Source organism: Canis lupus, chromosome 9, assembly GCF_011100685.1.
Source record: "Canis lupus familiaris isolate Mischka breed German Shepherd chromosome 9, alternate assembly UU_Cfam_GSD_1.0, whole genome shotgun sequence".
In the NCBI taxonomy this organism is placed as follows: domain Eukaryota; kingdom Metazoa; phylum Chordata; class Mammalia; order Carnivora; family Canidae; genus Canis; species Canis lupus.
The window spans coordinates 5,091,876-5,117,309 of record NC_049230.1 but is presented as its reverse complement, the minus strand read 5'-3'; the positions used below and the strand labels follow the sequence as shown (position 1 = coordinate 5,117,309).

Below are 25,434 nucleotides of genomic sequence, written 5' to 3'. Positions count from 1 at the left end.
CTTTGGGAAAATCTTTGAGAACAGAGCCTCCCCGTCTTCCTCCCCAACCTGCCCAGGGGATATTTGAGCTTGAGGGCTGCCCTGGCTCACCCTGTATGGGAGGCTGTGGTAGGGGTGAAGCACTTCGGGGCTGAGCTGTGAGAGAGCCCTGTTCCCAGCCCCTGGGACTCAGCTCCTCCCCCACAGCACCCCGACCTGCTTCCTGCAGAGCCTGTGGTGTGAACAGGGACGAGGCAGGTTTATGGCACCAAAGGAATCCTATTGCTAGAGGAATAACTGCCCTCACACCTCTCATCTTACTGAAGTTTATTTTGTTCCTCCCTGAACCCGGGGGGAACTGAGGCAAGCAGGGGAAGTCAATGGGACGTAATTTGATGGAGCAGGTGCTGCTCCTGGGTCTTTGAACTTCAGCACGGCGCTGACATTTTGAGCCGGGTAAAGTCTTTGTGGTGAGATGCTGTCCTGGTTTTAGCCGCATCCCTGGCCTGTACCCACTGGATGCCAACAACAACCACACTCACTTCCTTCTCCTGAGTTGTCACAACCAAAATGGCTCCAGACATGGTCAAATATCTCCTGGCACCAAAAATCAGTCCCCTGCTTGAGAACCACTGCTCTCAAACAAGTTTCGCTCTCCCCTCCCTCTTCCCTCCACCCTACCCACAGAGTGACAGGAACACAGCTGCTGGGCTCATCCTTTTCCCAGCCAATGTCACCACCATGGGGTCCTCAATCTAGCCATTTGGGAACCAGCAGCCAGGGCACGTGTGGGGTCATTTGGCCAGCCTTCCCCTCCTCAGACACACCCTCGCAGGAGCTCCAACCCTTCTGCTTTCCCCCTTAGGCTTTCCACCCGGTTAGGCAGGGGCCGAGACCTGGGAGGCCTGGGGTTCCCCTCCGTCCCGGAACGGGAGGGAGGGAGGGAATGCCTCTCCGACTGCACCTCTTCTACCCCTAGCCCAACCCAAGGCTCCCCAGAGGGGGCCAGGACCTCTGGGTCCAGCTTCTGAGCTCCGATCTGGCCTCGCCGGGACCCAGCTCCGCACCTGTTCCCACCCCGGCGACGCTGAAAGCACAAACCTCGCCCCGGAGGAGAAAGGGGAGGGCAGGGTTTGGGTGCCAGGCGCTTCTGGGAGGAAGGCGGGACGGCGCGCTCCCGTCCCCGGCCAGTCCCGGCTCCCTCCCGGGGCCTTAACTTCTGCCCAAATGCGTGCCCCCCACCTCGGGCGGCCCGTGGCCCAGGGACCCGTTCGGCGTCTTGTGCCAGCCGAGCCCCGGGGACCGGCAGACCCGGTCCAGCGGCCCCCGACTCTGGCCTCCGGCGCGGCCCACGTGGGGCCCGAGCGCTGCGCAGGGCGGCCCCCCGGGACCGTGCACCGCCGCCCCGGGCGAGGCTCGGGCCCGACCCCGCGGACCCCCAAGGCGCCTGCGGCCGGGCCGCCGCGTGCCGGCTCCGCCCTTCGCCCCGCGCTCACCTCCCTGCGGCCCCGCGGCCCCGGGACGCAGCTCCGAGCGGCGCCGGCCGGCGGCTGGGCGGTGGCTCCTGGGGGCAGGGCCCCGGCGCTCCGCCTCTTCCCTACCTGCGCGCGGGCGGCGGGGGCGGGGCCTGGGAGGGGCGGGGCCTGGGAGGGGCGGGGCCGGGCGCCACGGGGGCGGGGCCTGGGAGGGGCGCCCCGGAGCCTGGGAGGGGGCGGGGCCTGGGAGGGGCGGGGCCGCGGCCCGGGAGGCCGGGCCCGAGCTCAGGTCACTGCGGGACGCTGCGGCCAGCCCCGCGGCGCCGGGGACTTGCTCCGGTCGCTGGGTGCTCCGCCCCCTGGGGTGGGGGTCCCCGCCTGGGCCGAGCCCTGTTTTCCGCCCGAGCTAGTCTCTTCCGGGCGCCGGCCTCTCCTCCCCCGACAAAGCGCATGATCTAGGTCTGACCTGCGGTCACGTCACCACCTCCACCCCCATCCCCGCCCCGAGAAAAGTCACTCCCACGACGACCACCTCCCACCCACCCGTCCCTCCAGCGCCCTCACTCTAAGGCCAAGTGGGCCTGTTCCTCGAACCTTTAGCCCCTTTTCCTTGAAACACATTTGGAGCATCTCGATTACTCCAAATCCCCGGGCAGCTCCCGCCTCCGGGAAGCCTCTGATCTCGGGCCTCCTCCTCCTCATCATCCTCCCGGGGGTGGAGGCGCCCTCCTGGGACCAGTCTTGCTCAACTTCCCCGCCCGGGGCGCCAGTGCTGGTCCCTGGCAGAGGCCCTCTCTGGGTGCCTGTGTGGGTGGCCGGGGTGTCTGGAGGAGTCCTAGGAATCTCCTTTAGGGCCCACCCAATGGAAACTCACCTGGTCTCTGGCCCCGAGACAACCTTGGCTCACACCAGGCGCCTGGAGCAGGAGAGGAAGGCGCTCAGGATCTGGAGATTTGGCGGGGCCAGGCTCTAGCCCCTGCAAGCCTGTTCTTAATTTGCAAAGTAGCAAAGCCTGCCTGGCCTTCTCACGTGGTTGGCAATGGGATGCAGCAAACAGAAGCTGCGAAAGGCACCACCCCGGTGTTAACTAGTGGGGTTATTATCATAAGCCGTGGGGGCCCGACAGCCAGAGGACCTAAGTTCAGATCCCGGCCCTGCTCTCTGTGTGGCCTTGGACAAATCCTGCAAACTCCTTGAGCTTCCGCTTCCTCCTCTGTAAATGGGAGTCATGCTAGGCCCTGCTTCTTCTAAGAAGTCCCTTAGAGGGCACCTGGCTCAAGCTAACTGCTGGCAGCTGTATTGTTACTATTGATACCACTGTTCCTATTGGCACACTAGGACCCGGTTTCTCATCAATTCTAAGCCAGTTTCTACTCTCTCTCAGCCCAGAGAAGCTGGCCTTCCATTCCTGATCTCTCCTGATCTCTCTGTGGCCCAGGCTCTCCCTAGCTCAGCTGCAACCCTGGGGCCAGGACTTAGCATTGCTCTCCCTCGCCCCCAGGGAACCCACATTTGTGGGGACCCACCTGCAACAGCCCTGTGGCCAGGGCCAAAACTGGTGAATTTCCTCCTCCTAAAGGCATCAACGAGACCGGCCCAATTCCCTCCAGGGTGGGTGTGGGCTGGGTGGGTGCCAGGTGTGGTGTGCCAGCTAACCCCCTGCTGACACTGGGCCTCTCCGTCCTTCTGTCCTCCCGGCCCCTTGGGCGGGGTCTGGCTACCCAGGTGGACCCTTCTTCCTCCTCAGCAGCAAGAGGACATGGCCTAGCCTCCTTCTTCGGCCTAGACAAGACTGTGGCTGGGGAGCTGAGAGGAACTCCAAGGTCTGCAGGCCCCTTTCTCAGCCCTCGACGCTCTTATCTCCCCAGTCCACCTTTTGCCTGGCCTGCCTGGAGGAGCAGAGTTTGATGAGAGACTGTGTTAGTAGGAGGGGGAGGGGGTTTGGACCTGTGGAACCAGAATCAGGCAGTCCTATTGGCCTCAGGGGACAGCCAAGACCCTGGCCCTTCACAGAGCTCCTGAGTGGGATGGGGGTGGGAAGGCTAAAAAGTGGAAAGAGGAGGAGGGGCTCCTGACTGCTGGGGACTACCCAGAGGAAGGCATTCCTCCTCTTCCCCATCCCCCAGGCCTTGGGAGTGGGGAGTGAGCCAAAGATGGAGGGTTGCTCCCCAGTAGCAAATGCAAGGACCATTTATCATGCACCCACCACATCCCTGGGGGGTTGTGAGCACTGATAGGAACAAGACCAGGGCCTGTGCTCCAAGAGCTGGTGCTCAGTAGGGAGATGGAAGGACACAGGTACTATGACAGGAAGGACGAGGGCAGCCTGATTGTGGGGCCCTAATGTGTTATCTCAACTCTTGTGATAACTCCAGGAGTGGTACCACTATGATCATCTCCATTTTAGGGATGAGAAGACTGAGGCAGAGGGAGATTAAGTGGAGCAGCTGGGGCTTGAGCCAAGTCACGATCTGACTTTAGATTCTAGCAAAGGCTCCTGAGCCATGTGGGCTGTCCTGGAACGCGAAGGCTAACTGTAGGAGCCCCCAGGAGGAGAGGGATTCGTGGTGATGACTGATGTCAGGGATTTGTCTCATGGAAACACAGCAGGCTGCCCAGTGATGTAGGTGCAGGGGTGCTGATCATGGCCTTGGCTGCAACCACAGACACCTGCGCAGGGGGAGGGCGGGAGGGCATCAAATAGACCAGGGGTATAGTTTGCAGTAATGTTGCACAGCTGTTAAAAGCAGTTAGGCAACATTGTGTGCTGCTATGGAATATATCCAGGATACATTAAGTGAAAAAGAGCAAAGTGCATGTTGAGTATAACTCCATTCACCTACTTTTTTTTTTTTAAGATATTTATTTATTCATGAGAGACACAGAGAGAAGGCAGAGACATAGGCAGAAGGAGAAGCAGCCTCCCCGCTGGGACTGGATTCCAGGACCCCAGGATTACAACCCAAGCCAAAGGCAGATGCTCAAGTACCAAGCCACCCAGGTGCCCCTAAACTTTTTCTAAAAGTAGTGTAAATGGGGGTGACCGGGTGGCTCAGTCAGTTAGGTGTCTGCCTTAGGCTCAGGTCATGATCTCAGGATCCTGGGATCGAGTCCTGCATCAAGCTCCCTGCTCCATGGAGAGCCTGCTTCTCCCTCTGCCCCTCACCCCTTTGTACTCTCTCTCTGGCAGGAAGAACAAGAACAAAGACCCAGGGGTGAGGAATCCCTGGTGACGGGAGGGAAACTTCAGGCCCCTGGTGTGGCCGCATGCATCCCAGGACATGCTGGGAGGATGCTGGGCAGCGAGTGTGGGAAGGCAAGGAGGTGTGTGCTGGACGCTCTGATAGGTCAGGAGAGGTGTTTTTATTGTGCTGCAAGCAGTGGGAAGTCTTTAAACTGGGAAACTGCACCTAGTATTTTACTGTTTGAAAAGTGCTTTCATAGACATGGTTACATTTTTAATCTTGACAGCAATCCTGCCGGGTGGGCAAGACAAGCTGTATAGATGAGGAAACAGGCTTTGTGGAATAAAGACCACACACTCAGAGTTTTAAAATGAGAACCCTTGGTCCTCCTTAAGCAGTGCTTTGCAGGAAGGCTGGGGAAGGGAGCGACCACAGCTGGGTCCCCGACACATGAGAACGATAGGCTTTCTTTCGTGTCTGGGCCATCCTGAGACCCCCTCATGACATTCGGGTCAAGAAGGTGAGACACTGAGACCCTCAGAAGAAAAGGGCAAGGAGATCCCGAAGTCATAAGCTAGCAAACTCAAGAAGGTTCTGATAATATACCTTTGAAGGATGTCCCCATGTTTGTCCAGGGGAGTAAAACATGAGGGGTCTCTTTGTCTGCTGAGATTAAAAGAAATTTAGAACACACCATGAAGCTCTACTGAATGAAGAGATACTGGCTTTCTCATCAAGGTTCAGAGAGGTTTAGGGCTGTGCCCAAGGCCACACAGCTGGTGGAGAATAGAGCTGGGTACTGTACCCAGGGCCCACGTTCTTTCCAGTTGTCATGGACCATACCCGGATTTCAGGAGGATCATGCTGGCTGGGCATAGGACAGACAGGTTTGGCAAAGGGAGCAAGGCTAGTGAAGAGGCTACTGCAAGGGACCAGGCCAAAGGTATAAGGAAAGAGACAGGGGCCCCCGAGTGGAGAAGAGGGATCAGAAAGGCATCCCCTCTGTCCAGAATTTGGCTGACCTAGGACCTCAGATGTCCTCTCCATTTATGTTCTGGGTTTACCTCCCCACCCCCCGGGCTCTAGGGGGGCAAAGAAAGAGTCAGCTTGGGCCGGATGAAGTTGAGGGATTTTGCAAAGAGAGCCAGGATCTCCGTGGGCCGCTAGTATCGGTGGTGCTGAGTCACCACCTACTGGTGATAAGGGGTGCTGCACCAAGGAGCCCCGCCTGGGCTGGGGAACCTGGGGAAGCCATGATTCGTCTTTGCTCCCTCTTCCTGCTTTCTCACCAGAAAACCTGGCAGCCCCACCTAAATATGACAAGCATTAAGGCCACAGGCTCATGCTTATGAGGGTTTCTCATTAGTAAGGTGCAAAGCCTATGTAACTTCTCTGCCATCCTGCCCTCCTCTTAAGAGGTCATGCCCAGTTACCCTCTATTTGGGGGCTTGTGAGCTGCAAGACCGCAGGTACCCTAGAAGCACCCAGTGTCCAGAGGCTGATGTGGTCAGACTCTTGGGGCCCAGAGATGCTTTTCAGCACCCTCTCTTCCTGATGCTGTCTCCTCCCCCTTGGTGACCTTGAAATCTCAGCCTCCCTCCCAGCAGCCTGCTCCTCACATGCGCTGTTCTCAACCCTTTATCAGCCCTCCCCTGGGGCATCAGCCGACCTTGGTCATTCTGACTGGCTTTGGGGATGGCCTTTAAATGGTATTCTAGAGCCCATATCCCCACTGGGCTCATCCTGCAGACGCCAGATCACTGGTGCATCTTCCCTTCCTCACCCTGGAGGCTGCAGTCACCCTGGAAGGGCAGTGGGGTGGGGGCGGGGGACACGGGCTGTGGTGGCAAATACTCTAGTATATCTAGTTCACCACTAACTAGCTGTTTGATGAGTTACATTAGGCCATTTAGCTAACCTTGAGGTGCTGGGGCCTCCCTAGGAAGACACCCCATGCTAGGAGCACTACCCAGAAGCCATCAACAAAATGGTCGACAGATCAGATGACATAAGAGTTGTAGACTTTTGTGCCATAACAGATGCCCTCGAAAAGTTAGAAGCCAAGCAAATGGAAGAAAGTGCATCTGTTGGATGTAACTAAGGATCAGTATCCAGAAACTAAAAAAAGAGGTTCTACAAGTCAATTTTTATTTTTTTTATTTTTTAAAGATTTTATTTATTTATTCATAGAGACACAGAGAGGCAGAGACACAGGCAGAGGGAGAAGCAGGCTCCATGCAGAGAGCCTGACGTGGGACTCGATCCAGGGTCTCCAGGATCACGCCCTGGGCAGGCGGTGCTAAAACGCCGTACCACCAGGGCTGCCCTACAAGTCAATTTTTAAATGACAAAATAAGAAGGGTGTCTGGCTGGCTCAGTCAGGGGAGCATGTGACTCTTAATCTTGGGAGTGACTTGGAACCCCACATTGGGTGTAGAGATTACTTAAAATCTTCGGCTCAGGTCATAAGCCCAGGAATCAGCTAGAAAGGACTCCCAGTGGCCAAACTAAAATAATCTGAGCATCAAAAAAGATAAGAAAAGAAAAAAAAAGATCGTATGGGTGCCTGGGTGGATCAGTCGGTTGGGCCTCTGACTCTTGATTTTTGCTCAAGTCATGATCTTGGGGTTGTGGGACTGAGCCCCACATTGGGACTCTACACACTCAGCTGGGAGTCTGCTTGAGGTTCTCTCCCTCTCCGTCTGCCCCTTCCTCTGCTCACATTCTGTCTCTCAAATAAATATATCTTTAAGGGACGCCTGGGTGGCTCAGCGGTTGAGCGTCTGCCTTTGGCCCAGGGCGTGATCCTGGAGTCCCAGGATGGAGTCCCACATCAGGCTCCCTGCATGGTGCCTGCTTCTGCCTCTGCCTGTGTCTCTGCCTCTCTCTCTATCTCTATCTCTCATGAATAAATAAATAAAATCTTTAAAAAGATATATATACATATATCTTTTAAAAAGATATATATACATATATCTTTTAAAAAAGGAAAATGATCATAGATGATTGAGATACACAGGAATTGTGAAAAGTTGTGTGTTCCTGAGAAACTCAAACAGGAGAAACCAGAGAAACTCTTGGGACCCCCCCAGAGGGCCATTTTAAACCAATATCTTGGGGTGCCTGGGTGGCTCAGTCAGTTGAGCGTCTGCCTTTGGCTCAGGTCATTACCCTGGGGTCCTGGGATCGAGGCCTGCATCAGGCTTCCTGCTCAGCGGGGACTCTGTTTCTCCCTCTCCCTCTGACTTTCCCTCCACTTGTGCCCTCTTTCTCTCTCTCAAATAAATAAATCAAATCTTTTTTTAAAAAAAATAAACCAGTATCTTACTTCGAAAATTGGTGCGGGGGCCTGACCGTCTCCATTGGTAGAATGTGTGACTCTTGATCTTGGGGTTGTGAGTTTGAGTACCACATTAGGTGTAGAGATTTTAAAAATAATAATAAAGGTAAATAGAGGGGAAATCTTAAGCATCTATCCTGTCTTTTCAGTAGGAACTGTGTTTCAAAGTAACCAAATAACCCTACTTTGGGGGAAGAAAAGTTGTGCTTTCCAAAAGAATGCCAGCTGTATTTGTTAGTTAGGGCTGCCCTAGCAAGTTAGCCCAAACTTAGCTGCTTAAAACAACATACACTATTATCTCACAGTTTCTGTGGGTCAGGAATCGTATGGGATGGCTTAGCTAGGTTCTTTGGCTCAGGGTCTCTTGTGAGGCTATAATCGAAGTGTTAGCTGGGCCTGTGGGCCTCTCAAGCCTGGCTAAGGGATAATCCACTTCCAAGCTCAGTGGCAGGTTCACTCCCCAATGGCTGTTGTCCAGAGGCAGGGCCAGCTTCATGGGCATGTGACCTGGATGGTAGCCCAGGGCCCTGAGCTCGGAAAGGCTTTTTTGACCTTTTTTTTTTTTTTAACTTCCAAGTAATCTCTACACCCAGCATGGGACTTGAACTCACAAACCTGAGACCAATAGTCACATGCTGTACCGACTAAGCCAGCCAGGCACCCCAGAAGGGCTATGGTATCAGATTTCGTGCTCTGCTGTTTGTCTAATACTTCTACCTTTGAACTTGTGTTTTGTAAGTGAACCAATGGGACAACGGAGTGTGTATGTGAGCAAAGGAGATGTGCCATGTATGTGTCCACCATCGTTCCTTATGGTGCCATTTGCATAAATTGCTCAAGATGCCCCATGAACACCAGGTATTGCCCAAATGCTTTCTGTAAACGCATGAATTCATTTCACCCTGCCAACGGTCCATTGTACAGATGAGTATCTGAGACACAGTAAATTTAAGTCATCTGCTCAAGGCCTTGCCGCTGGCCAATGGGGCGTGTGTTCCTGGGTAGCCTGTAATCTATAGAGCCCCTGGAGAGAGACTGTCACTTCTTTTTCTTCCCTTCTTTCTTTCTTTCCTTCTTTCAGTAAGCTGTGTGCCCAACACGGGGCTTGTGCTCATGACCCTGAGATCAAGACCTGAGCTGAAATCAAGAATCAGACTCCTAACTGACTGAGCCATCTAGGCACCCCTGTCATATTTAACGTTAAATTTACAGTATTTCTGGAATCATTTACAGTGAGAATATATAAATGTAAACTTAGATAATTGAAAAAGAAAAAAAAAAACATAAAGAGGAGGAAAGGAAAAAGAAATCTTTGGTCTGTATTTTTCTTCCTCCTGGATCCTGGTCCTTGACCTCCCAGTGCCCTACCCTGTGGCCTGGAGTCCTGACCTTTGCTGCACTTGTGGGGATGCTGGTCACCCCTAGGCTTTTAGTTCCCTGGGGCCCCTGGAAGTGTCTCCCGGGGAGACTCTGGCTCAGCGGGAAAAGGAACAGCTCAAGGGCCTGTGGGCCTCAGCTGTCACCTGGCCCTTCATCTTAGCCTGCCATAACTGGGACTCAGTCCTGGGTCACACAGTGAGGCAGGGCAAATCTGGACCAGCACGGGTTTCCTGACACCAGTCTGAAATGGTGCTGCCCACCCTCTGTCCTAAGAAACACAAAAACTGTTTTTTTTTTTTAAGATTTTATTTATTTATTTATTTATTTATTTATTTATTTATTTATTTTTAAAGATTTTATTTATTCATGAGAGACAGAGAGAGAGGCAGAGACACAGGCAGAGGGAGAAGCAGGCTCCATGCAAGGAGGCTGATGTGGGACTCATCCTGGATCCCAGAGTCACGCCCTGAGCTGAAGGCAGATGCTCAACCGCTGAGCCACCCAGGCGTCCCATTTTTTTTTTTTTAAGATTTTATTCTTTTCTTTGCTTTTTTTTTTTTTTTTTTTTAAGATTTTGCTTATTTATTTGAAGGAAAATGAAAACCAGAGCACAATCAAGAGGCAGGAGAGGGAGAAGTAGGCTCCCCATCAATCAGGGAGCCTGATTCTAGGATCCTGGGATCATGACCCGAGTGAAGGCAGATGCTTACCCTACTAAGCCACCCAGGTGCTCCCAAAAGCTGTTCGGAGGAGCTTTGCTCTCTCAGGCTCCCAAAGTCTTTCCCATGACTCAAGGGGATCTAGAAGTGAATGCAGAGTCTGGAGCTAGAAACACCTGAGCGCCCTCCATAGGCCCAGATCTCAGTTCAGGATAGAGAAACTGAGAACACAAGGTCTGTGGACACTTACTCTTTCTCTCTGAAGCTCTGAGGGGCCTTCCCATCTCTCTCCACAGTCTCAGACCCCAGGTCCCTTCTTGACTTTATTAGCCTCCCCCATTATTTGCTGCTCCTTTTATAGGGGCTTCTAGACCCTGGAAGGCTATCTAGGACCTGGAGGCCAGTGGGAGGTCTGAGCTGGAGCCAACAAGTTTGGAGAAAGCCTTGCCTGGCTGCTGAGTGGAGACAGACCATGGAGATAGTAGGGTGGTGAGGAGGCCAGGCCAGGGGTGGTGGCTTTTTTTTTTTCTGCTCTGTGTGCTTTGCTCTGCATTTCTCTGCTAATGGGATAGGGGTATTAGCTTAGACTTTTGGATCAGCTTGGGGGTCCTGCTTTGCCCTGTGACTGTGGGCATGTTGTTAACTGAACCCAGCTCTTGGGTCATAGAATGGGGTCATAAAATGGGGTCATGAGGAGCAGGTCTGAGGGTGTTGGAGGAGAACAGACAGGCCCATGTAGAGGAGCTCCCTCCTGCCTCCGAAGACTCTGTCCTCACTGGTGTGAAATTACCCCTGCTGTTCACACACTTGTTCCCAAGTTCTTCCTCCCCATGAAGGATGGACAATTCCCAGAGCAGGGCCCAGCCAGGCCAGTACGGCCCAGCCCAGCGAGTGTCTGGCATATAGGAGGGGGAGCAGGTTCTAACCCCCCGGTCACGCTGGGTCCCTGCTTATCCCATTACTCCTTCCTCCCCTAATGGGTGTAGTGGGCTAAGTGGAAGCCTCCAAATTCACGTCCACCAGGAACCTGCCTCCTCAGAGAAAGGGTCTTTGCGGAGGTAATTGAGTTAAAGGTCTCGAGATAAGATCATCTTGGGTTTAGGCTGACACAGAGAAGACCATGCAGCCACGAGGCTGAGGCTGGGGTGAGGCAGCCACAAGCCGAGGGACACCTGGAGCCACCAGAAATGAGTGACTTTGTCCATGTTGTCAAAGTGGAGCCAACCATCGGGCACCTGGGATGCTTTGTATATAGTCTGTTTGGGTTTTTTTTTTTAAGATTTTATTTATTTATTCATGAGAGACACAGAGAGAGGTAGAGACACAGGCAGAGGGAGAAGCAGGCTTTCCGTGGGGAGCCCGAGGTGGGACCCCAGGATGACTTCCTGAGCCTAAGGCAGACCCTCATCCACTGAGCCACCCAGGTGTCCCTATAGCCCCTTTTTTAACAGAGCATTTATTCACTTTTTCCAGTTGGTCCAGTATATGGGAGGATATCTTTGTGAATAGGCACGAGGGCTCACATTTTTCCTTTTGCCTGGGATGCCTTTAAAGCGAGGGTGGCAGGTGTGCCCCTGGGGCAAGGGGAAGGTCGCCGGCGCTGGTGCGCGGCCTCCGGTGAGGGTCCCGCCCATCGGCCAGCAGGGGGCGCTGTGGGGCTGCGTGGCCAGGGCCGCTGGGCCGGGAAGGAGCCGCAGCCTGGGCACCCCCATTCCCTACACCCCATCCCTCGCAGCCGGGGCAAGCCAGGCGGAACTGGCCCAGTTGCTTAGCTCTCCAGTGACAAGGCTGTCGCTGAGTGTAAAGCACAAAAGCCTAGGCCTTGGGCCTCTACCCTGGGGACAGAGAGCCCCCTGGGGGCACCTGGGCCCTGCCGAGCTGCCCTCCACGCCCCACCCCTACCCAGCACCATCTCTAGCCCAGGTGTGTGTGTGTGTGGGGGGGGAGTCGCTATTTGCCCGTGTCCCCTGTCTAGGAGGTGGGGATCAGCGATAAACTTTCTCAAGGGCCACATTCCAGAATGATTCCAGTTTTGTCTGGTTCAGAAGCCCCTTTGCCACATAAGCCAACTGAAGTGAGGGGGGTGTCTTTCTTCCCAGGGGCTCTCCCCCACACGCCCACAGAGGCCCCCTTGCCTCCACAGCTCCCCCAGCCCTTCCGCTCTGGCTCAGCTTGAACTTACCAGTGGCCAGCAGGCCCAGCACGGGCAGGCCCCCAAGGGCCTGCGTCCACCTCCCTGTCCTTTGCCCCACTTCCTGTGATTTCCCTCCTTCATTCACCGCCTTCCTCTTTCCATCTCTGTCCCTCCTCTCTCAAGACTGGCCTTGGCCAGCCCACCCTGTCTCCTCCTTCCATTTGCTGCTTCCCATGGCCTGCTAGTCAAGTCACCCCATCCCAAGCACGCCCACGTCCCAGTACTGTGGCTGGCTTACATCCTCCTTCTCCCGTACCTGCCTTCTTCACTCCTATTTTATTTATTTCACTCTTATTTTATTTTAAGATTTTATTTATTTATTCATGAGAGACACAGAGAGAGAGAGAGAGAGAGAGAGAGGCAGAGACACAGGCAGAGGGAGAAGCAGGCTCCATGCAGGGAGCCGATGTGGGACTCGATCCTGGGGCTCTAGGATCAGGCCCTGGGCAGAAGGCAGGCTCTCAACTGCTGAGCCAACCGGGCTGCCCTTTCACTCCTGTTTTAAATTAGAGGTGACCATGCAGCTCAGAAGGGCTGAGTGACTTGCCCGAAGTCGCACAGCATCAGGAGGCAGTCTGGCTCCAGAGCCCAGCACTCTATCCTGCAGCGCCGCTTCCCTGAAGAGCCTTGCCTGATGCCGTCCTCTCCACTCTGCACTTATGCCTTGTTTGCACAGCTCACTCTTGGCCTCATGTCCTGGTCTTTCTATGAGTGGTATTCATTTATTCTTTGGATTTCTACTGAGCACCTCTGCTGTGCCAGGCCCGGGAGATGAAGCCGTAGCCTGCACTCGAGGAGTTCGTGGTCTGGGAGACAAGACTTTCCCTGTACAGTCAGCTGAATCTTTCCAGGCAGCCAGGAGCCCTCCCAAGGGGCGGAGGCTGCTTCCTGCTTCTCCTGCAGCCCACCCAGGGGTGGTGACCTCCTGGTCCCTCAGCAGGGAGTTGATGCTTTGGCTGTGGCCTCCCTCGTGAGTGGGGGCTGGGCGGGCTGGCCTGCGGCTGTGGGATGCAGGATACAGGACTTGGGAAGGAGGTCTGGGAGCTGAGAACTTGGGGAAGGTGCTAGAAATTTCAGGCGGTATGAGCACCCTTCCTTTCTCAAGCGCCCTTGGCACTTCAGGAACGTTGCTCTCCCGGTGCGGAAGGCCCAGTGCTCCGGTCTGGCAGGTGGGGGCCGATCCTTGGCTCTCTCCCTGGAGCATCAGACCAGCAGAGCCCTTCTTCCTGAACATCTCCCCCTGCATACTCCCTCACTCATCTTATCCTCCCCCACAGAGGAGATTTCCAGAACAAAAGATGAAAAGTCCCACGACTTTTCAAAAACAAGCACAAACACCCTTCCTGGCCCTCCAAAGCCCAATCTCCAGCCCTGTGCTTCTGATTAAAACGGGTCGGGGTGTCTGCTCCGGTTATAAACCCCGACTCAGAGGAGCCTCAGCCAGCCACGGCTAAGGCACAGGTGAGGGGTCCCTGGGGTGGCTCTCCAGAAAAGCCCTGAGCCCCGAGCGAAGGAAGGGAGGCAGAGGCGAGAGGCAGCTGGCAGGAAAAGACAGAACGAGTGGCACAGACATGGGAAGAGCGAGTCTGTTTAATGACACGGCTGGATCTGGTTACAAACATCAGAAACTACAAAAGGACAGGCAGTTACACGCATGGCTGCACGAGGATGGGACAGGAGGGGACACAGGCACAGCAGCCACAGTAGCTAGGCATCCTTGAGGATGGCACACGTGACCAAGGGGCACACATGGGGGGGGGTCCCCAGCAACTCTGACCCAGATGGGTGGACAGGACCATCTGCCAGCCAGCAGCGGGGGGAGCGGGGAGGGAAGGCCCTCAGCCCTCGGCCCACAGAGCGCCAGGACGGGATGGAGGCATCTGGCCTGTCATCACTGACAGCAGCGTGGGGCCCCACTCCCGCTGGGCTCCTAGCAGCAAAGGCAGATGGGGCTGGCATTCGAGGTTTCTAGACCATGGCCCCTCCCCCAGGGCTGTCATCCTGTCGCACACTGCCAGCCCCTCAGTCTGCCCTTGCCCATGCTGGAGAGTCAGGGGCCACATCCTTTTGGGGGCAGGGAGATAGAGGTGGGGAAAGCCAATTCCATTTTACTTAGAAGTGGAAAGCAGGAATGTGGGGAGTTGGTCAGAGAATGGGCTGGACTTTGCCGGCAAGCTGGGTCACCCCAACCCTGCTCACCCAGGCCCCTGGGTCACCCCAACCCTGCCCACAGGCATAGATCCTCTCTGTGCTAAGGTGGGACTCCCATCTCTGCCAGAACACTCCGTCCTCTGCTTAGAAGCATGAGCAGGACCCCTCCCTGCCCCACACGCAGGTGGGCAAAACCAAGGCTTTACATGTACCTCTGGGCCCCCGCAGATACACAGTATAGATATGTATGTATATATATATTTATATATTTTATATATAGATCGTATATAGAATATATCTGTATATATGGTAGGTGAGTGTGCGTGATGCTCTAGATAGGTGATGGGACCTGCATGCTGGTCGGGCAGAGAGAAACGGGGCTGGTGTATTCCTGGACAGACTCGGACCTGCCCCGGACTCCTGCCAGCTGCCCAGCTAGGTCTCTGACAGAGAGTAGAAAAGCTAAGAATAGTGGGCCCAGCTCTTGGAGGAGGAGGCGTCCCCCGCCCCACAGGCCGCTGAGCTGGGGTCAGCCTCTAGGCAGCCAGCGCCACCGCCCGGCGGCTCCAGTGGGGACCGTGGCCACAGCAGAGGCTGCCTCTTTCTGGGAAGACGAGTCAGGGATTCTTCAGCTTCCTTGGCACCCAGAGATGGAGGGTCAAGGAGGGTCTTCAGAACTCGGCCTTCTGCTCAAGGTGCTGCCTGGGAGGGGGGAGGAGAGAGGGAGTCCTACGGCCCCGAAGAGGGCAGCGTGGCCGGTGGGCTGTGGATGAGAGAGGAGATGGAGGTAAGAGGTTATAAGAGGCACGGAGTGGGGCCAAGGAGCTTGGGGGTCAGGGGAGAGGGATCAGGGGAGGGCAAGGTAGGACACTCGCTGCCGGGAGACCCAGCACACTGCTGCTGAAAGCACCCCACCAGACCCAAGTTCTAGCTCCCTCTTTGCTAGGAACCTGCTGCGTGACCTCAGACCAATCAGGGGGCCCTCCTGAACCTCAGATCTTTCTCTCCAACATGTGGATAACATCTGCCTTGCCTCCTACCTCTCCGAGGATGGAGTAACATCAACTGTGTGAACCTACTTCACAAACTGCAAAGAACCTTTCCAACTCTTTTTCTATTAATCCTGAGACCCGTGTCCTCCCCGGTTGGCCTGCCTGGGTGCCCTTCTTGCTGCCCATAGGCATTCTCAGCCCTGCAGCCCCTTTGTGCTCACCACCATCCCCCCCCCCCCCCCCGCCAACATCCCGACTCCCCCACCCACAAAAAAATGCACACACACCCGTAAGCAGAGACAGTTCAATAAACAGTGGCGTCTGGCCCACCACTGCTTCCCTGATAAGAGAAGCTGGACGGAGGCCTTCTAGAACTCTGCTCTGTGACTCCCTCCCACTATCTGAACCCATTTGGACCCTGGCGATAGGTTGGGTGTGTAGGCCCCCGGCCCAGGGAGACACGTCTTCTGGGGGCCCAAACCCGTGCCTTCAGGAGATCAGAGCCGGGTTGCTGGGGGGTAGTGTGCAAAAGGATGAGGGGACAATCCTCAGGACTTCCCGGCTGGGGTGGGGAGAGACCCAAATTTGAGATGCTCAGGACCGATGGAGGCAGGGCTTCAGCCAATCCTCACTGCAGCCCATCCATTCCCTCCACGAGGAGCAGGACCGGGCAGACGGAGATTCTGGTGGTTTCTTAATGTTTGGGGTTTGGTGAGACGTCAGTCCCAAGGGTCCAGCTGGGGCAAGACATGGGAGGGGACAGGGCTTCGTGTTGGGAAACGCGGTCCATGTGTTTCTGATTCACGGGGACTTGGACTGGCCAGCTCTCTCTCCTTTTCCCTCTCCGGTCCCTCTAGGGCCTCTGTAAAAAAGCCCTTTTCTCTAGAAGCAGGAAGTCTTGTCTCCTGGCTGTAAACAAACTCATCTCTGGCAGCTGAGCCGGCCTCTCCGGCCTGGGTGGAGGCTGGGAGGGCAAGCCCCTTCCCCCACTGACCCTCCCTGGCCCCGCCGTCAGCTTCCGGCAGCCACCCCGGCTCTGCCAGCACCTCCTGCGGCAGGTAAAGATCTTCTATCTGCTTCCCGTCCACGTCCCCCTCCCCACCCCGGGATCTGGGGCAGGCCAGGGCCCAGCTGTGCACATCTGGCCTCACTGCCGAGCTGTAGCCAGAAGTTCCCGAGATTTCTACTCTCCTGGGGTGGTGCCGATGTGGGGGAAGGGAGCAGGAGCAAGCTGGGGCCCGTGTGGCCAGCAGCAGGAAGGTCAGGAGGCCCGGCCTCCCAAGTCCGCCCTCGGGGGACCTCCTCCAGAGCTGGGCCCCGAGGCCTGCGAGCAGGAGGTCCAGGAGGTCCGTGGGCCGCTCGGAGCCCGGGGAGCAGACGCGCCTTTTCCATGGGAAACTGCTGGGAATGTTTCTCGACAACGCGTGTCCTGAGCCGCTGGCTGACCCCTGCTTCCCATTCCCGCCTACGCTCCTCTTTCTCCTTCCTACTCCAGCCCTGCCTCCGCCCCTCCATTGAGCTCCCAGAGCTGCCTGCCCCTTGGGGGCCTGGGCAGGCCGGAGTGTTCCCAGCCACCATGTCTGGGGGCCAGCCCTCCCCTTGAGCTCCGAGTCCGCTGGAGTCCCTGAGGCTGGCCACCCTCCTCGAGCCCATCTCCGTGGCCCTCACCCCAGAACTGGGAACCTGGCCTCTAGGGTCAACCTGGAAGTAAACACCCCTGAAGGTGTGTGCGGGGTAGCGACACCCACGCAGGCCCCTTGTGCGCTTGGGCATGTGCACGTGTGTGCACACACCCTCGTGATTCTCCTGGCTCCGGCCCTGCTGAGGCAGAGGCAGGAGGGAGCACTGGTCAGCATTAGCTGACAAACAGCCCCATGTGATTGGTACCGGGGAGGAAGTGGTGGGGAATTAGCCTGGCCTGCCTCTGGGCCCGATGAGCTAGCCTTCCCGCCAGGAACCTCGTAGGGCCTCTCTGCCCTGGGCGGCCGTGGTCTTGGGCCGCTCTGAGTGCTCTTGTGTTCTAGGGAAGGGGATGGCTCTACCCCAGGAGAATCTGTTTGGGGCTCATGGCTCGGAGCAGCCTCTATCTAGTAGGGGCCCGGCCCTTTCCCATCATGCCTCTTCTTAAGCGTCAGACCCCAGACCTAGCCTCCCGAAGAGTTCCTGCCCCAGCAGTCAGCTCCTGTGCCCCAGGAGAGATGGGAGACCGGGGGGGGGGGGGGGGGGGGGGCAGGGGAGGACGGCGGGGAGGCTGTCCGGCCCACCCTCACCCCTCCTCACGTGGTGGTGTTGGGGACCTGCTGTACCCAGCCCACTTCTTTGTAGGCAGCGGTCACATGGCTGTAGATGAGGCTACGCAGCTTGGCCCAGGCTCTCTGCGTCTCAGGTGGGAAGTCATTGGCAAATTCCTCGGCGATCACCTCCAGAATCACCCCAGAGAGGATCTGGGGGCAAAGGGAGGAGGGAGAAGTAAACGCCTGGTTGCCCTGCCTCCTCACCCCCGAAGCCCCCAAGGCCCCCAGCACCCCTTCTAGACAGGTTTTGGCCAGGGGGATCATTCACAACAGGACAGCCTGGCAACTTTGAGACCCAGCCCCCACCTGATCCTGCAGCCCCCTCCCTGTCACAACCATGTGGAGGTTGAGGGGGGAGAGGCTGGGCTGCCCAGTGGTCCCCTCTGTTCCCCAGTGGTGCTCCCAGAGCAGGGTGGGCGGAGGATTGGCCACAGCCACCTACCTTGAAGTACACAGGCTCCACCTTGTGCTTGAGGGCGTGGGCTTTGCCCACAAGGGCGAGCACGGAGGACACCTTCTCCGGGTCGTGTAGGTTCTCCACGACAGTGTTGAGGGCCCCCATGACCCGGCAGGCGTGTTTCCGCAGCTGGGGGCTCCGCTCCATCTCCAGGGGCTCTGTCATGTGCTTGAACTGGCTGAAGTACTGCTTGGCCGATGGAAAGTTCACAAAGAACCTGGCGGGAGGGCGGGAGTGCTCAAGTCAGGACTGCCTGGGCCCCACCGTGAGGTGGCCAGGGTGACATGGGGAGCCGCCCCAAGGTGGCCAGGGTGATGTGGGGAGCCACCCCAAGGTGGCTGGGGTGATGGGGGAGTCCACCTCAAGAAGGCCAGGGTGACGGGGGGAGCCCACCCTGAGGTGGCTGGGGTAATGGGGGGAGCCCACACCGAGGTGGCCCGGTGATGGGAGGAGCCCACCCCAAGGAGGCCAGGGTGATGTGGAGAGCCCACCCTAAGGTGGCCAGGGTGATGGAGGGAGCCCACCCCGAGGTGGCTGGGGTGATGTGGGGAGCCCACCCCAAGGTGGCTGGGGTGACAGGGGGAGCCCACCTCAAGACGGCTGGGTGGTCGAGGTGACGGGGGACCCACCCGAGGTGGCTGGGGTGACCAGGGAGTCCACCCCAAGGTGCCAGGGTAGTGGGGGTGCGGGGTAGGAGGGGCAGGACCAGTAACTCTTTCACCACCGTGTGTAGCGGGCCCCCAGACACAGACCCTCCCTCTGGCCGAGCTGGTGACATGCCGCCCCGACCCGGGTCCTGGCCATATCTGTGGGCCAAACTTGCACAGACTGTCAGCCCTGTCTCCCAGGCTCCTGTCTTTCTTGCTGTGGCCTCCTTTCCCAGCCCCACCCACCCTCAAGGCCTGCTCCAGGCACAGCAGAGAGGGCCAGAGCTCTAGTTCTGGGCCCCGGGGCCAGCGTGACCTCGGATAAGTGATGGCACTTCTCTGAGTCTCCGTGTCCTCGTCCATGCAACGGGCATGGTTGTTCCTAGCTTGCCATGAGGATGAACTGGGAAACCGCGTGTGGAGTCCTCAGCACAGTGTGAACACCGGGTGCTCGGTCAATGCCAGTGGGTCGTGATCAAGGTAGAGCTCTCTTTGCAAAAAGTAAAGCCCGAGTGACTTGGCTCAGGTCACCCAGTCACGGAGGGAAGAAACACGGGACAGTTCTCCCGCCAGCTCTGTCTGTTCCCTCCTCCCTACCTGCTTCCCTCCTCCGCCTGCTGCGCTTATTGATTGGCTGATTTAATTACAGCTCCGGACTGGTCTTACCCTCCTGGTGTGAGTCCGTCATTACTTCACATCTGTACATCTCGCTTCTCCAAGAAGCCCGTGCACGTCCTGGGGCAGACCCCAGGTCTTTTTAGTGCTCTCCTTCCCTCTCCACTTTACCTGAAATTGCCTAATTCCCCCCAAATGTCACTTTCATTAGGTTACTTTCATGCTCACATTCAGTGGCACCCCAATATCTACTGGACAAAGTCAAAATCCTTAACCTGGGATCTCAGGCTTCCTACAAACTGTCCCAACTCAGCCACCTTCCTCCAGCCCACTCACTGCTGGTAAAACACTCCTCGGGCAGGCCAGCCTTCCTTCCCACTCTTTCTTGCGTTGGACTTGGCCCTCCTACCCCACGGTGCCCAGGCTGTCCCTTTAAGGCCATTAGGGGTTCCCCGCCACCCTTTACCGCTTCTTCCCTTCCTGCCTGTTGGACTGGGTCCCACAACCCAAGGGCAGGGCCTGGGTCTCACACCTGCTGTGACCCATCCCCTCAGCCCAGGGCCCTGGGTCCGCAAGATGACACCAATGCCCTTTGCGTTCTCTCTCCCTGGCAGAGCTGGGTGTTGCAGGAGGTGCAGGTACACACTCACACACACCCGATCAGAACTTCAGAAAACATACGGAATGTCTTGGGCCTGTTTTGTTGGGTTCTCTCACACCTCTGGAGTATCCTCATTTGCGATCAGAGAAAACTGATAATTTGCCAAATCAGCCCTTTGGCCAGAGAGCTGGAACAGATGCAGAGAGAGCTTCTGGCCCAGTCCATCCCGTCAGGCGACAAAGCTGCTGCAGGCGGGGGAGTGGCGAGGACGCAGTCCATGTGGAGACCAAGGGTGACCTTGGGCAAACCACTTCACAACCTCCCGTCTGCAAAAGTGTGAGAGGAGTTCCTCCCACTCGATAGTTCACAGATACACTAGTGAGGACAAATGAGGCAATGAGTCTGAAAATACGTTGGATTTTTCTGGAGACGCATGATATGAAGGACAAATGTAAAGAACCCAATTTGGGCTTAAATGAGTATTACCTTAGACTTTGGGCACTTCACATTGCAATAAAAATAATGATCGCTGTTTGCCTGGTGCGTTCCAATGTGCAAAACATCTCCACCTGTTATTTCACTTAATTGCCACAACCGGGGATGCCTGGGTGGCTCAGCAGTTGAGCGTCTGCCTTTGTCTCGGGGCATGATCCCGGGATCCGGGATCGAGGATCGAGTGCCACATCGGGCTCCCTGCGTGGAGCCTGCTTCTCCCTCTGCCTGTGTCTCTGCTTCTCTCTCTGTGTCTTTCATGAATAAATAAATAAAATCTTAAAAAAAAAATAATTGCCACAACCAAGCAAGCATTGTTATATCCATTTTACTGATGAGGAGCTAACAAGGAAGACTTACTGAGCACTTACTAGATTGTGTCATTAATCCTGCACTAGCCTCCTGAGATTGGCACTGTTTTTATCTCCGCGTTCTGTTTTAGGAATCTATGCCCAGGGTTGCCCAGCAAAGTGGGTGGCAGGGCCAGGAAGACAGACAGACATCTCCTGCCTTGATGGCTTCCGAATCCTGCCTCGGAGAAACTGCTGTGCCAGGGAGATGGGGGCCTGGGGCCCAACGAGTCTCCTGCCTTGACACCCAGGGCCATTATGGCCCTGAGGAATGACAGTCCCAGGGAGCCCCTCTGCTGCACCAGGGGAGTCTGGGGGCCACGTGCTCTGCTCCCTCTTCCTGGCTTCTGTCCCCAGCCCCAGCACTCCCGACCCTCCAGGTCCGGGCCTGTGCTGTGCTGCGCTGCCTGCAGGGGAGAAGCCTCAGCAGCCAGCCTTGGGGAGTTTCTCAGCTCCCAGAGGCATCTGGGCTTCCAACAGAGCCTGAAATAGGCTTGTCTTGAGTGTGAGGGGGGAAGGTGGCAGAGTTACAACCGGGAGGGGAGTCTTCCTAGAGCATGGGTGTTCCCTCTCCACTGGAGTGCAGGTATGGGGTCTGGTTCCGACCCCAAGACAGCTTTTCCACCACCACCAGCACTGCCACCCCCTTCCTGGCTGTGGACTCCTGGGGCTGGGGTGGGGGGTAGGGTGTGGGGGTGCAGCTGGCCTTAGCCCAGCAGGGAGGGAGGACCTGAGAGTGATGGGCCAGAGGACTCAGTGTCTCAGGCTCTCACTGGCGCCTGTCCTTGTGGATGTGTGTGAAGTTGGGGAGGTGTGAGTGATAAAAGTTGGGGGGCACAGGATCTGGGGAGGGGCCTTTGGGACACCAGAGAGGTTTATCAATCTTCCCCTCTAGCCCCTTTAACCAACCTTCTCCCCCACCTGGCAGGTCGGGGGGCAGAGAGCAGGAGGAGACCCAGAGGGAGCAGGCTGGTGGGGCTCGGGTCTGGCAGGGAGGAGCTGGGCCAGCGCTGGGCTCCGACCAACACAGAGGTGGGTCTGGTGGAATGTGGCCCGGGCTGACCAGCCGGCTGGACCTCACTGCTGTCTCAGGCCTTCTGGATTAATTGTGGGCCTCTCACTGAGCACAGAGCACAGGGGTAGATGCCACCACCCCCACCCGCCCAAACTGAGCCTCCCTAAGAGTCAGGAATGGGGAACCGTGCAAGCAGGGGCATATATAGGGAAAGACCTTGTCAAGATGTCAGACTCTCCAGAAACAGCCCTGGCCATAGTGTTCAGGTCTTTCCTCTGCACCCCCCACTCCTGGGGGAGGTTGGGTGGTACCCCAGGGCTGGATCTTGGACACATCACCTCCTCACGCTCCCTGGCAAATGGCAGAGTGTGTCCAGACAAAATCTCCAAGGCCCTGTGGACTCCGCCTCCTTTCCTTTTGGTGACCCATGTGCTCACCCGGTGCATCCTGAGGCCTGGTGGGCTCTGGGGCGCGGACACACAGCACGCATGGCTGAGAGCCACCCCCCCCCCCCCCAGGGCTGTGTCTGGCGCATCTGTAACGCCACTACCTACCGTGTGCTTGTGTGGGTGCTCCCACGTGCGGGTCTGTGTCTCAGAATGTCTGATGGCTTCGGCATCTGAAACCCCCTCGGAGCCTCCCCACCCCACCCCCATGTTTCTGGGTCTTGGGGCTGCCCAAATAGCAGCCTTCCTCAGGAATCCTCCTCAAACTCACGAGTGCTTCTTGCTCTTTTTCCTCCAAAATCTGTTTCCAAGTTGGAATCAGGGCATATCGCTACGGAGCCGGGTAGGTCCCAGGCTTGGGGGAGGCAGAAGGGAGAGAGAGTCAGGGAGACAGAAGCCAGAGCCGGGGCTTGGGACTGGGAGGCAGGCATGCATTTCAACTCTCCTTTCCACAAGCAAGAGGCTTCACCCCATCTCCAGATAAGCAGGCTGCCCTGCTCGGTGGTCTGAGATCCGGCTGCTGCCGCTGACAGGGGGTTGGGGGTGAGTGCAGGTCTGGGGCCCCAGGGACCCGCGTGTGTGGGAAGAGAGCATCAATCTGTGGCTCTAGTCGGTTACTAACTCGCGGGGGTTGGAGACGTGGAGTACAGAGGAATGGTATGTGTCCACCAGGGTGCAGATGTGTAAATAAGTGTCACTTTGGGGGCATGTGGTACCTGAGTAACCCCCGAGCCCAACACAAATGGCCTTTCCTCCTCAAGTGGTGGTTCCAGGGTGGAGCCCTGACTCCTGACGCTTCTTGCTTTCCCTCCACCATGCTCAGCAGGCATTGTACCCTAGGGACCGTCTGCTTCCCCACTCACCTGGGCCTCACCTGGGAACTCCCTGCTGGCCTACTCTCCCAGGGCAGGAAGGAGCCAGCTGGGAAAGGAGGACCCCAGTGACCTACTGCTTCTGACCTCTATTCTCTGGCCCTTTGCTCTGTCCTTCCCAGAGGCTTTGAACACAGAAAGGGGCCGAGCTGCACAGGGGTCCACTCCTCTTTGTCTCTCTGCTTGGCCCAGCCTCAGTCTTCCCGCCTCTGAAATGGGGCGCCCCCAACTGAAGGGTTGGTAAAACGTGTGTGGCGGCTGCGTTGGGTGGTTGGGGTCGCTGGGGAGGAAGGCACGCCTGAGGGAGCCAGGAGTTCTGAGGCCCCGGCCAGAGGAGGGGGACAGAGGTACCCTCCTTCTGCGTCTGGCTCTTAGTTCGTACCCGACCGCCCAGAGCCAGGACGGGCTCAGCCAGGGCTTCGCCCACCGCAAGGCGCCCCACGCTGCCTGCACCCCGGGCAGGCCCGGCCCCAATTTCAGCTGGAGAGGTGGCGCCGGAGCTCGGACCCGGCCGAACCCGCCCCTGCCCGGAGCCGCTGCCGTCCTCCCTCCCCCGGGCTGCCGGCCGGAGTGACACCTACCTCACCAGGATGGCCACCCCCACGTCCTCGCAGTTGGCATAGAGCCGGGCCCACGTAGCCTGCACCGCCTTCCTCTCCGCCTCGGACAGCTCCTCGCTCCGCTCCCTGCGCTCAATCTCCATCTCGCCCGGCACTTTCTCCATGAGCAGCTCCAAGCCCAGCCCGGCTTGGCTCGGCGGCGGCGGGGCGCGGGGCGCGGGGCGCGGGGCGCGGGGAGCCGGGGCCGGCTGCGTGCGCGGCGGGCGGGCTGGCGAGCGAGGGGTAGAGCGCGCCGGAGGGAGGGAGCGTGTCTGTCTGTGCGCGCCGGGTGTGTGTGTGTGTGTGTGTGTGTGTGTGTGTGTGTGCAGGGTATATGTGCGGGGGGCGGGGGACCGCGAGCGGGGGGCGGGGATGTGGTCTGCTGGAAAAATGTTAAAAAAAATAAAGCCGCTCCAAACCCCCGGGCCCGCGTCGGTGAGCCAGCTCCGGCAAGGTGCAGGCTGGGCGGGGTGGGGGCGACGCGGCCGGCGCCCGCGGGCCACCGCGGACCTTGACCGCCGGGCGGGGTGGGGCGTAGGTGTGGTGGGAGCGCGGGGGCCCCGGGGGAGGGGGCGGGCGCGCGGCGCGGGGCCGCGCGGGCCGTGCAGGAGTGCGCCCCGGCGGGCGGGCGCGGCTCGGGGGCGCGGGGTCGGGCTGCCGCGGCGGGCGGGGTCGGGCGCTGGGCGGGAGCGCACCGTGCACGCGGCGGGGAACCGACTCAAAGTGAAACACTCCCAGGCGTCTGCGGCCGACGCAGCCCGAGGGGGCGGACGCAGCCCCTCCGGCGGCGCGGGGTCCCGGCTGAGCTCGCGCTCGCTCCCGGCCCCTCCCCTGCGCCGCTCCCGGAGCTCCGCACCCCAGGCTCCGGGGCTTCGGGACCGGGGTCGCCTCCCGGCTCCAATTCCGTCCTGGAATCCGCCGCCGCGGGGATGGGGGCCGGCGGTCGAACTTCAGCGCCAGAGGCCTGGGCCCCCCTTCCTTCCGGCCAGCGCACCCCCCCCCCCCTCGGTACGTGCACAGGGCGTCGGAAAAAAGTCCCTGGGTGCCTTATTAATGACACAGGCAGGCAAAAAAACAGGCGCTGCCCAGAATCCCGACCCTGGTGGAGGAAAGTCCGCAGACCAGGCAGCTGGCAGGGCAAAAAGAAGTCTTGGGGGGAAGGTGTCAAAAATCTTGGGGAGGCCCAGGCCCTGGAGACATCTCAGCTACCATGGCTGCGGTTCTGGGAATGGGGTAGACAAATTCTCGGCCTGGTGGCCCTGCTCAGCGAGGTGTGAAGACCGCTGGGCCAGAGGTGGGGGCTGGAGCTCAGAGCCACAGGATCCCCCCGCTGCAAGCAACTGTTCAGACCCGGGGCGGCCAGGTGGCACCTCTGACTCCCAGCCCAAACCTGATGCCAGTGTCCACTTCTCCCTGTCGCTCCCTCGCGACCCCGCCCTTCTCAAGACTTGGTGTCCCTCTGCAAGTGTGAGAAGAGGTCGGCTCACCTCTTCCGCTTTGGCTTATGTATTTTAAAAATCGTTTTTCAAAGTAGAGAGCCCAGGTGCAGCCCCAGCTCTGGCCCTCCCTGGGAGCCTGGGCAGGAGACCCCTTGACACCGCTTCCATCTCCTTGGAGGGAAGGAAAATCTAGTGCAGACCCCTGGGGTTTTTGGAGAGGGCTGGAGGAAGCTGGATGCTCAGACCCCTGTG

The 25,434-nt window shown here is 57.8% G+C and overlaps 1 protein-coding gene across 1 annotated transcript; it reads right to left on the bottom strand.

The window, feature by feature from the left end:
• Window positions 1-15,058: 15,058 nt before the first annotated feature.
• CYGB (cytoglobin) lies at window positions 15,059-23,879 on the bottom strand. Its single transcript, NM_001077587.1, has 4 exons — window positions 23,726-23,879; window positions 18,092-18,323; window positions 17,636-17,799; window positions 15,059-15,126 (listed from the first exon to the last, which is right to left on the bottom strand). Exons 1-4 carry the CDS (start codon window positions 23,845-23,847, stop codon window positions 15,093-15,095), a joined length of 552 nt encoding a protein of 183 aa, NP_001071055.1. The 5' UTR covers window positions 23,848-23,879; the 3' UTR covers window positions 15,059-15,092.
• Between the last annotated feature and the right edge of the window lie 1,555 nt (window positions 23,880-25,434).

Excerpts from the sequence above, each read along its gene's own strand:
- CYGB (NM_001077587.1), bottom strand. The coding sequence starts at position 23,847 with ATGGAGATTGAGCGCAGGGAGCGGAGCGAGGAGCTGTCCGAGGCGGAG. Across the intron at positions 17,800-18,091 it reads TGGAGCCTGTGTACTTCAAG|ATCCTCTCTGGGGTGATTCT; the intron begins GTAGGTGGCTGT and ends CTTTGCCCCCAG. Across the intron at positions 15,127-17,635 it reads CAGGTCCCCAACACCACCAC|CCCACCGGCCACGCTGCCCT; the intron begins GTGAGGAGGGGT and ends TCTCATCCACAG.